The sequence below is a fragment of the Centropristis striata genome, chromosome 21, assembly GCF_030273125.1.
Source record: "Centropristis striata isolate RG_2023a ecotype Rhode Island chromosome 21, C.striata_1.0, whole genome shotgun sequence".
Lineage (NCBI taxonomy): Eukaryota > Metazoa > Chordata > Actinopteri > Perciformes > Serranidae > Centropristis > Centropristis striata.
Window position 1 is genome coordinate 4,855,311 of NC_081537.1, and position 12,665 is coordinate 4,867,975.

Genomic DNA, 12,665 nt, shown 5'->3' on the forward strand with positions numbered 1-12,665 from the left:
AATTTAAGAAATCTTGTCAAGTGAAATTATTTGTCCATGCAGCAAGATCATTTCCCTCAGATTTAGTGTTTTTATCTTGTTTTAAGACACCTTTTTTGTTGTGTGTGTGTGTGTGTGTGTGTGTGTGTGTGTGTGTATGCGCGCACGTGCATGTGCGCTGAAAAAAAGAAAAACAAATACTTGTGAATTATCTTTGCCTGGTTTTCCCTATGAGCTATATGGTTATAAAACTTACAGCAATGAATAGATACAAAACTTCCTATTTGCAGGTGTAGCTTTCAAAATAAAAGCCCAGTAGTTGCTGCTCTTAAGCTAACTTCAATTTTGTTCTCACTGTTGTGCACAGTTGTTTCTCAGAACTTTTATGGAGCACTTGCCTCACTTATTGGAGGTCATGTTAAATGTACAGTATCCCTTTTATTACCCCGGCCTACTATTTGATCTCTGCAATATGAAAGCTCTTAAAAACAAGAAAAAGAGTAGAAAAATTTGGTGTATTTTGCTTAAAAATAGCAAAATTATCTGCCAATGGAACAAGAAAATTTGGCTTGTTAAGATTTTCCAAAATAAGTAAAAATATCTAATCTTAATGAACCCAAAAATACCTCAGAATTAGTGTATTCTAACTAACAACACATGCATTTTTCTTGTTTCTAATGAAATACACGTGACCTATTTTCTCAATATGTTGAAAAGTATTCTTGAATTAATAATCAGTAAATGCTAGAGACATCATCTTGACATAATGATATGCATAGGCATTATATTTCTAGAAACCAGCAGTCATACTAAAAATGACTGTATTTTTCTTGATACAGCTACAAAGATTTTTATCTGTATGTAGAATATTTTTTTTTAATTCTTGAAATTAGGCAAAAGCTGTGAAATCTTTACATCAAACAAATGAAACAGTCTAAAATAAAAAATGCTTACTAAGAAGAACTATCTTATCAGACAAAAAATAAGCATCTAAGATATTTCATCTTACTTAGATGTCATCTTTTGCAGTGTAGCTGAAAGTAATTGAAAAGAGTGAAGATTGGTAACAGAGCTTTGCACTACGGGGGTTTAGAAAACGCGAGCCCGTAGAGGTTTAATTATTGTTTTCCTTAAAAATAGCATTGTTCAACAGATGCCATATATGCTTGGCAGACTGTCACACTGACACTAATCATACTGAAGACTTTGCCAGACTTTAAAACATGAAGAGTTTGGGGAACACACTCAGGAGATAAATGCCTACTTATGCTACCAAACTCATTAAAATCATTAATAACATCTCTCTTTTTGCTGTTATCACTGAGAGCTATTATTCACTTCCCATTATCCTATTTTGTGACCTGTCCAAATGTAGAGTAGCTTATATATATAGTCTTATTGGGAAAATAATGTAAGATTAGATCCCAAACATTACACAATTTTATTTAAAATTATATTAGTAACCCAAAATATTATATATGTATATATATATATATATATATATATATATATATATATATATATTCATGCTCTACTTAATTATGTATTATTTATTTATTGTTTTTATCTAGGTTTTTTTTACTTTACTTTTTTTAAGTCTGGATTTTTGTAAAACAATAATAAAAAAACAATAAATAAATAATTAAGAAGTAGAGCATGAATGTGTGTGTGTGTGTGTGTGTGTGTGTATATATATATATATATATATATATATATATCTCAATAAATAATAGCAAATAAATAAAAGATGTTGTAACACTAAGATGCAAGAGCAGAAAAAAATCTCTAAAAATGGTTAAAGTAAAAGCCAAATAAAAAAGAGAAGTCTTAAATTTGCTCTTAAAAATATAATACATAACAATGTTATCTTATGAAATCTGTATCTATCCTTTAAAACACATTACTTCTTTGTAATGTTCTCTGACCAAAAAAAAAAAAATGCAGGAAGTTGTGATGCAGTCTGACCAGAGGTAGCTTTTATTTTGAAAAGCTGTTAGTGACACGTGTTAATCTGACTCTGTGTGTGTGTGTGTGTGTGTGTGTGTGTGTGTGTGTTGACACTGGCACCTCCGGGACGGTGTCGGGTCGGAGGAGAAGAAGAAGAAGAAGAAGAAGAGGAGGATTGCATCACAGCAGCAGCAGATCAAAGGGGAGGATCTGTTGAGAGAAAGCTCCGCAGCAGTTCAGCGGAAAGTTTATGTGAGTCAGTTCAGCGGAAGTGGAGCTCAGAGTGCGCAACAGGTGTCAGGTCTGTATGCTTGTTGTGCGACTCGCTGTTTTTAAACTCTCTGAAGTGGTTCGGAGTTAAAAGTTTTCGTCGGTTAGAAGAACAACAACATGTCGAACCTCCGACCCAGACAGTGTGTTCTGGAGAAAGGCTCCGGCGGCTACGGGTTCCACCTGCACGGGGAGAAGGGCAAGACCGGGCAGTTTATCCGGCTCGTGGAGTCCGACACTCCCGCCTCGCACGCGGGGCTGCTCGCCGGAGACCGCCTGGTGTTCGTGAACGGGGAGCGCGTGGAGGGCGAGAGCCATCAGCAGGTGGTCGCTAGGATACGGGCCACCGTCGGGGCTCTCGAGCTCGTCGTGGTGGACTCCGAGACGACGGAGCTGCTGAAGAAACACAACCTGCAGTGCCGGAAAGAATACGTCACGGAGGGGATTCCCCTGCCTCAGCCGGCCGGGGACAGCGACTCTGACCGCGGGGACGCGCAGAGCAACGGCGGCACCCCGAGGGGCTCCACCCCGAGGAGGGGCTCCACCCCGGCCCCGCGGGAGAACGGGGATGCTTCCTCGGAGAGGTCGGACCGGTCGGGGAGGCTGAGTGTCAGCTCCAGCACCAAGGTACAAAACAACTGGAAAAAAAGATAAACAATAGCTTGAGGCAACAGATTGCACGCAATATTATGAATGAAATCTAACTACATTACAAGTTCAGTTAATAACAACTTAACAGGAAGTGCCTGTCAGTTAAAAATTCTATTGTGTTTGATTAATTCAAAATTCTCTTGATTTAGAATTCCATACACATAAATAGATGTAGATTCTATCTCAACCTTTTTTATATTAAAGTTACTCATAAAACTGCCTCAAAATCAAGGACGCATTTATATTTAATACATTTTATCAACTATGTTAAGTAAAATGAAATGACTACAGAATAATTTATTACAGTGTAAAGCACAGCAACTCACTCTCATAAAAGTTACTGCACATGTACTACACTCATCATTATGTTATAGTGTACTAAACTATATACTTTATTAACAACCAAACATACATTACAGGCCAAAAGTTTGGAAGCAACTTACATTTTCTGTTAGGGCTGGGCGACATGGACCAAAAGTCATATCCTGATATATATTTAGGCTGAATATCCATATCGTCACACTGTCAAAATTGTTTTTTTTGCCTAAATCATCTCCTCATTGCCACCTATGGTAAAATCTCCAACATCCTCAGTTGATCAGATCATGTGATTTTACCCCTTTAAGATAATGGCCTATGTCAAGTGTGTGACTTAAGCGGATTTATTATCTCAAAATAAAATGTGACTTAGGCAATTTTTTGAACATACCTTTGTGACTTAAGCAAGATATGGTAACACTTTATTTTGAAGGTGTCTACATAAGAAGCACACAAGCCTGTCAGAAACATGACATGACAAGTATCATGAGTATTAATGTTACTTCAAAGTGTCATTAATGTTCATGACACATCCCATGTCATGTTTATGACAGGCTTGTGTGACTCTTATGTAGACATCTTCAAAATAAAGTGTTACCATATCTTGCTTAAGTCACAAAGGCATGTTCAAAAAAGTCATTTATTTCTCTTAAGTTACATAATTTACACATATGATATAAACAATACATGTCATATGTTACACTTTTGGTGAAGTTTTTCGTGTTTCCTGCAAAACTTGAAAAAAATGACTTAGGTGATTATTTTAACAGGGTGACGACCTTTACCTTTATTGAATTGAACCATTTTCCTCAACTTTTTACCTTTAGGTAAACATTGATGTTAGCAGACCATTGCTGAATAAATGTTACCAGAAGAAAAGAAAGGCTTAGTTTTAGGGTTGAGAAGATTTGGAAGAGTCAAAAGTAAAAGTAAAAAACAAATCAGAGTTTGCATTATTCACTTTAGCTCTTTGGCTTTTGAGAGTTTGGATACAAAAATCCCAATAAATCTCAACTGTGTTCATATCTCTGACAAACTACCACAGAACTGGCTCAAACTGAAGCAGCTGAGTAAAGAAACAAGAGTTCAGATTTATACATTAAGGAAAGAAGGAAACACAAAGTTTAAGCCATAAAAACCCAAAGACCTGATCATTAGAGTAAAAATGTGTTCTAATAAGTGATTCTTTATATAATAATCATGTTTATTTTGCTGCAAAGTATAGCAATTAAACTATGATCTTTTTTGTACAAATTTGATCTTGCTTCCAAACTTTTGGCCTGTAGTGTACTTTATTAACGTCCAAACATATAAAGCAAACATTATGGGGCAAACGACTCAGAATGCTGACTAAATGGGGGTCATGCTTAATGCATTAATAGTGTATATTAATAGTGAGTTGGAGTGTTATGGATCAAAAGTTTTTATCATGTTGTCTTATATCAGCATATCACCAGTGTCATATTGTAATAACATTTCTGAAAATCAGTTGAGAAACTTTTCCATGGAAATGTATTGTTGACCTTTGGATCAGTGAATATTACAAAACACCATTAACTCAATGTGCACTTTATTTCATTATGGTATTTGATCCGCAAACAAAATCAATCAAATCAAAATGACTTTATTTATCCCCGAGGGGGAATTCAGTTAGTCTGTTAGCTCTTGAAGAATTACAATCAGTTTCATTGTATCCAAGTATCCAGACAGAAATGTCTTTTTAAAAAAAATATAATGATCAGGTCTTTTATTGCTTAGACTTTGTGTATCCTTCTTTCCTTAATGTATAAATCTGAACTCTGGTTTCTTTACTCAGCTGCTTCAGTTTGATCCATTTCTGTGGTAGTTTGTCAGAGATATGAACACAGTTGAGATTTATTGGGATTTTTGTATCCAAACTCTCAAAAGCCAAAGAGCTAAAGTGAATAATGCAAACTGTGATTTTTTAAAAACTTTATACGCTGAAGTTGTGACTCTTCCAAATCTTCTCAACCCTTAAACTAAGCCCTGCTTTTCTTTCGGTAACATTTATTCAGCAATGGTCTGCTAACATCAATATGTAACTAAAGGTAAATAGAGGAACATTTTTCAATTCAATAAAGGTAAAGTCTGATCCAAAGAATCCATACTGGTTTTTAAGAGAGCGTTGTGAACAGAAAATAGGGCTGGGTGATATATCGATATAAAAGATATATCGATATATTTTTAAATGTGGTTTTTGACCAAATTTGACCATATCGTATATATTGATATAGTTACAAAAAACCTATCTTTATGTATAAATGCTGCCTTTACTAGGGTTTGTCATATTTAGTTCTTTTGTAATGTTCGTTATTCTTTTCTCATATAAATATATTTACTTCAGAAAAAGATTGGCCCATTTTATTTCATAGGATATTTTCAATTTATTAATTTTTTTATTTAAATGTGCACTTTATTGAACTTTGATCTAAAAAAAAAAACTGGTACTCCTGTTGTTATACAGTATTTATGTTCACTTAAATAAACGGTTTTATTAAAACTACTTGTGACATGTTATATTTGGCTTTGACTTTGACTGAACATTTGCTCTCTCTTTGCAACAAAAATAGCGTGATATATATCGATATTCAGCCTAAATATATCGGGATATGACTTTTGGTCCATATTGCCCAGCCCTAACAGAAAATTTAAGTTGCTTCCAAACTATTGGCCTGTGGTGTATGTTTGGTCATTAATAAAGTACATTTGGGTATATTGCCCAGCTCTACCTGTCCGTGTATGCATAAGCACACACAGCAGTGATAGGTCTACAGGGTGATTGTTAACAAAATGAATTCCATATTATTGCATTGGCAGTAGCAGTGGCTTTCTATCTTCCTATCTGATCTGAGGCCCTGACACTGAGCTGCTGAGGTTTTATGGAATTAGATCCCCTATTAAGTAGCATTTGGAGTTCCAGAGAGGCTATAAGCCGAGACAAAGACGTGACACAGCACAGGCCTCTTACTCATTCCTCTTCAACAGACTCTTTGTCATATGAATGCCTGTCAGTCTGTCTGCTTCATGTCTTGAATTCCCCGTCAGGTTTGACTTGTCAGACCAGAGGCTTTGTCACTTTGATGCATGTCCCTGAGACAGAGCATCATATACTTTATCGCTTCTTGAGAGATGTGATTTGACATGATGGGATAAAAATAGTGCCCCTATTACACACACCCAAAGCGTTTAGAACATGGGTTTCAAACTCGCAGCCCGCGGGCCAATTACGGCCTCGTGACGATATTTTGTGGCCCTCACCTTGATATGAAAGTTTAATGTGAGTTTTATATGAATGGCACTTTACCGTGTTGTGTGTGGAAGGTCCCTTTAATTACCTTTTTTGGTAATTCTGTCTTTGGTAATTTTGTGTCTTTTTTAACAATTTTGTGTCTTTTTTTGGTAATTCAGTGATTTTTTAAAATATTTTTGTTTCTTTTTTGGTCATTTTGTGTCTTTTGGGTCATTTTGTGTCTTTTTTTTGGTCATTTTGTGTCTTTTTTCTGGTAATTATGTGTCTTTTTTAAATATATATTTTAAGTAATTTAGTTTTTTTCTGTCATTTTGTTTCTTTTTTGGTCATTTTGTGTCCATTTTTGGTCATTTTGATACTGCCTCCAGCGATTTGCAATTTGAGTTTGAGACCCCTGGTTTAGACTTGAGCGTTCAATGAAGTTGGACCACACTTTCAGATTTTATAAAAGCTTTATTGTTGGTTCACACAAAAAACAAAAATAGCAACAACACTAATGGTCTGAGGCCCTGTGTGGGGACCCTTGGGAGACCTTCAATTACATCAACATTTTAATTAATCCTACTTTGACATGTATTTCTCTCTTTGGCTTACCGTAATCCCAGCCTTTTTGAAAGACCAGGCTTTTGTTATCTGTTACGAAACCATTTAGTAAGGTTATTCTTTGAAGTGGTCATAAACAAGGCAAGATTTTGTAGACTATGGAACCGTTTTTAGCCAGTGCAAAGTCTGAGCCCTGATTTAAGCGTTGTGTAACAACAATGAAAAATAGCCTAACTGTTAAGACTTCTGTGTGATTCCCTGAGAGTGGGAGCTGATTTTCATTTGGGGCTGACAAAAATAATAGGATACTTGGTTATTTTTAGATGCAGCCCTGTCACTAAGTAGCAATTGACGTGCAGGTACAATTCAAATTCAGTTTAAAACACTTCTATCACTGAGGCCATTTGAAGAGGTGCGTAAAGTAGTACAGTGACACACTATGTGGACAATTACAAAAAGGGTGAGCAGAGGGACAGGGACCATTTGGGAGTTAAGGAGCTGAACAGCCTCGGAGAACTGTGTCATTGTTGTAATTGACCAAATTAGTTTGAATTAGCTTGTGTGCAGGCAATGTAGAGGATGAAGAGCAGGCGTGAGAGCACAAAGTTTTGTGGGAAGCTGGCTGAAGTGTGCAGGTCAGAGAAGGTTTTGTTGACTAGCAGTCTCTGTGAGAATCCATTCACCAGATCGGTCGGTCATCTTGGTGGAAGCAGCTGGGGAGTTTCTCAGGCCTCCAGGGTGGTGAATGAAATGTGCAAACACGAGTGTGACTGTGTTTTGTGTTTGGGGGTTTCCAAATGTTTGTGCATGGTGTCTATAATAAATGCTTTCATGCATTGCATTGCATTGCGTATGGCCTATATATTATGTTGCAATATTGTGATACATGATTTAAATGGTTAATGGTAAATGGACTGCACTTATATAGCGCTTATCTAATCGCTGTTGGACCACTCAAAGCGTTTTACACTGCAGACTGTGCTCATTCACCCGTTCACACACACATTCATACTGGTGGCAGAGGCTACCCTAAACGGTGCCATCTGCCACCATTGTGAATTCATTCACACACCGATGAAGGCAGCATCGGGAGCAATTTGGGTTTCAGTATCTTGCTCAAGGATACTTCAACATGTAGGCTGCCATGGTCAGGGATCGAACCACCAACGTTCAGTTCAATTACTTCATAAATAGCCTGGGTTTACCCATGCTGCCTTGCACGCTCGATTTCGTTTCAAACTGCAAGGCGGCATGGTGTCCATGGCCAATTCTTATCCTGCTTTTGGTATCCAATCACAGAACGGGGAGGGACGGCAAGACGATGACGCGTACTATTGGACAGACGGAAGTTTGTAGTTTGCTTACGGATCCAACATGGCTGCAGCAGACGCCAAGCTCTCTTTGGATCTAGCTGTAGACAGTGTTCTAGATAGTTTAGAGCCAAAGTTTATTTTAAAAGAAGAACAACGTTTGGCTTTACACTCCTTTATCACCACCAAAAAGGATGTTTTAGCTTTGCTGAGAAACAGGATTTGGCAAAAGCCTAATCTACCAACTAGCCCCGTTAGTGGCTAAGCTAATGGGGTTTAGTGAGACTTTTAGTTAGTTTTACTTAGTTTTGTAACCACACAATACAGTTTCAGTTAGTTATTGTTTTTTTAAAAACTCTCATTTTTATTTTCATTTCAGTTAACGAAAATGTTTATTCAATTCTAGTTTTCGTTATTTAATTCGTTAACTATATTAACCTTGGTTCAGACTTGTGCAGTTGGCTTGTACAGTGTTATGGTCATGAATGCAGACTTTTATTAAAATGTGCAGAAGATAAAATGTACATTACACAGACTATTACTGCTACGCAAATGGGAAAATTAAGGTTTGAAAGATATTTGTAATTTTCCATGTCTTTCCTGTTTCAAACGATCCTTCCAAGAGGAAGTTGGATCAACCATTAAGTGTGCACTTTGGCTGGTTACACCCCTCTGTGTGTTGATCAGTAATCATGTTAACATGTTATTTGGCAGAAGCATAACTCTAAACGTCCAGTCACAGCAGCATATAATACAGTGACATTCCTGTGTTGAATCAGTTGGTTTCAGTGGAGTCACTGGGGTCAGTAGGTCTGTGTGTATGGCAGAGGTAAATGAGAGCCAGTCTCTTTGTGGACTTCTGCCTTGGTGAAATTAAAAATAAATTCACTCACAGCCTTTTAGCGGAGTTGCACCATCCACCTTTATATAACCCTGCTCTGCTGGATTATAAACTGTGCCACAAAACATGAATGATTTACAGTTATGAGAGGATATGATGAAACAAATATGTTTCTTAAATTCACCATGTTCACTTTTTGCCAAGCTGTTATCGAGCTCTCAAGTTTTGCCAATTGTGACTCACTCCCTCCTTCTATCCTGATAGCTGGTAAATCAGAGCATTAGTCCGGTGGCTAATGGTGCGTTCAAGGTCTACACCAATGTCAGAATTTTTGACGTTGTTCTGAGCTCCAAGTTCAGACTTTCAGTGTAAAATAAACACACCATAAGGTGTTACGGTAAGAACGTGTTAGACCCGCCTTCAAAATACAAGCAAACACATGTAGCTTTCAAAATAAGAGCACATGGATGTGTTAGCAGAATCCACCACAGAATTTGCAAGACCACTGTCAAAATATGACGCCTTAAATAAAACATAGAAGAACCCTTATTCTCCTTTACAATAATTCATAAAAATATGCAATAATGAAGATGGAATAGTGGCATTAGAATGTGTGAGAGGCACCAAATTTAGGCTTTTAGGGCAAAAATGTTCTCCGGGGGAGCATGCCCCCAGACACCTGGACTTTGTTTGGGTCCCCCATCATAGAAAATCCTGACGGACAAGAAAATGCCCAACAGTATGTTCAGGGTAATGAGAGGCAGTCAGTAAATTTGTTTGGCTGCACTGGGAATTTCATGTACACACTTCCATTTATTTATGTTAGCATGTTGGTTGTCATTTACACTACAGTTTATTTAAAAATGCTTAAATAAAACATATTTGGGTTAAGGCATGGAGTGGAAAAATAACTCATTGAGTTGAAATCATTTGCTGACAGCTTCGTCCCCCCAGTTCAAACATCCAATCTGCGACCCTGGTCGTATCATAGCAACCAAACCTTGAATTAAAAAGGCATTTGCCTGTCTGTTTGTTTGTTTTTTAAATTCAGCCCTCTGATGCAGCACATTATACCCTTTAAAAAGCGATCAGCCATATACTAGGTCTGTCAATGGCATAAACTGTAACTGTGGGCACATTGAGAAACATGGCAGTAATCTTGATTGATAGCGGTCACTCCTGTCAAATCAATGAAGTGCTGGATTAATTGTTCTTTCCAAGACTTGTATGAGCTGGCAGATAAGAGATGTTGTGAAATAATGAAGAAGAAATGATCCTTTGGAAAGATGAGAGCTGCTCAAGGCCTTCTTTCAAAGTTCAAAGTCTTAAGATATTCTACAACAGGGAGTGGAAGCAAGAAGCACACAGGGTGGAAAAAGTTTCTGTGTGTGTGTGTGTGTGTGTGTGTTATAACAGGGCAAACATAATGAGTTGGTATCCTCTCCAAATGACTAGCCAGCCAATTGTTTTTATTTTGCTTGAGAGCCTCATTATATTAACTCTCTGGAGTCTCCAAAAGCGCCAAAGCATGGCTTCTTCATCACATCCAGACGTAAAAACAAAGCTGACCAAAAAGACACAAAATGATTAAAAAAACCCACAATGACCAAAAAAGATACACAATGACCAAAAAAGACACAAAATGAGAAGACAGGATAACCTAAAATCCCCCACAGAAGACACAAAATGACAAAAAAAGACACGAAATGACAAAAAAAGACACAAAATGACAAAAAAAGACACAAAATGACCAAAGAAAAGACACAAAATGACCAAAAAAGACACAAAATGACAAAAAAAAAGACACAAAATAACAAAAAAAGACACAAAATAACAAAAAAAGACACAAAATGACAAAAAAAGACACAAAATAACTAAAAAAAAGACACAACAGACACAAAATGACCAAAAAAGACACAAAATGACCAAAAAGACACAGAATGAGAAGACAGAATAACTTAAAAAAACCCCACAGAAGACACAAAATGACAAAAAAAGACACAAAATGACCAAAAAAAAGACACAAAATAACTAAAAAAAGACACAACAGACACAAAATGACAAAAAAAGACACAAAATAACTAAAAAAAAAGACACAAAATGACCAAAAAAGACACAAAATGACCAAAAAGACACAGAATGAGAAGACAGAATAACCAAAAAACCCCCACAGAAGACACAAAATGACAAAAAAAGACACAAAATGACCAAAGAAAAAGACACAACAGACACAAAATGACCAAAAAAGACACAAAATGACCAAAAAGACACAGAATGAGAAGACAGAATAACCAAAAAACCTCCTTCAAAAACCTCTCAGACCCCAGAGGGTTAACACCCATTCATTGAGGATCCCATTATGTAATCATTTGTTTGACATTTTCACATCCAACAAGTAGAAAAACAAATGGCTGTGGCCAGCACCCCCTGGCACACACACACACACACACACACACACACACACACACACACACACACACACACATACACACACACACTCCAGCCCTCCTGACAGTGTGTTAAGTGAGGGTGTAGGTATTTCAGGGTCAGCATGGCCTCCTTGTTGAGGCGTGAGAGTCCTCTCTCCTTCCCTCCCTGGCCCACAGGCCTCTTCTCCCCATGCAAACAGTGTGGACAAAGCCTCTTTCTGCTGCTGGGGATCTCTATGGTGACCAGTAGAAGGCCCTCGGTGGTGTGGTGGTGGAGCACCGAGTCACTGGAGGCCAGGATGTCACCATAATATGATGACATGCTCATTCAGTCCACCCTTTTATCTGCCAGGGGAAAACTAATCTCTCAAGCATTAAATTCAAATCTTTACAGGGATGTTTTGTTTAATTTAGTATAAAAAAAAAAGTCTGGTGACTGAGACCTGGACTGCAATACTAAGTCCGACCAAAGACAATCACGTGAAAGGAACTATTGTTCAAAGCGTAACCGTGATTGTAGCAGCAGGGCGAGTTTCACGTCATCATTGGCCGGTTCACTCGAGTGTATCAGAGGCCACTTTAAGACCATCAGGGAGGTTCTGCCAAGTTTCCCATCAGGGAGGAATTTAGCTGGATGTCTGCAGCATCTTAGCCAACCAGCCTGGGCTTTTCACTTACTGGAGTATTAGTTACAGGGCATGAGGCATCCCGTATAGCATGGGTCTCAAACTCGCGGCCCGCGGGCCAATTGTGGCCCTCGTGATGATATTTTGTGGCCCCCACCTTGATATGAAAGTTTAATGTGAGTTTTATATGAATGGCACTTTACCGTGTTGTGTGTGGAAGGTCTCTATAATTGCTTTTTTTGGTGATTTTGTGTCTTTTTGGTAATTTTGTCTTATTTTTAGTAATTTTGTTTCTTTTTTTGGTAATTTTGTGTCTTTTTTTTTTTAATAATTTGGTTTCTTTTTTAATAATTTTGTGTCTTTTTTGGTCATTTTCGGTCTTTTTTGAAGTAATTTATTTTTTCAGTCATTTTGTGTCTTTTTTGGTCCTTTGTAGTCTTTTTAAAATAATGTTGTGTCTTTTTTAAATACTTTTGTGTC

General features: G+C 37.3%; 1 protein-coding gene across 1 annotated transcript in view; it reads left to right on the top strand.

The window, feature by feature from the left end:
- The first annotated feature begins 2,038 nt into the window (after window positions 1-2,038).
- The window catches only part of LOC131959293 (Na(+)/H(+) exchange regulatory cofactor NHE-RF1-like), a 43,492-nt gene continuing 32,865 nt past the window's right edge, over window positions 2,039-12,665 (top strand). The window contains exon 1 of the mRNA XM_059324446.1: window positions 2,039-2,823. Coding sequence (XP_059180429.1) covers window positions 2,317-2,823 — 507 coding nt within the window. The 5' untranslated portion in view covers window positions 2,039-2,316. The remainder of the gene's footprint in view (window positions 2,824-12,665) is intronic.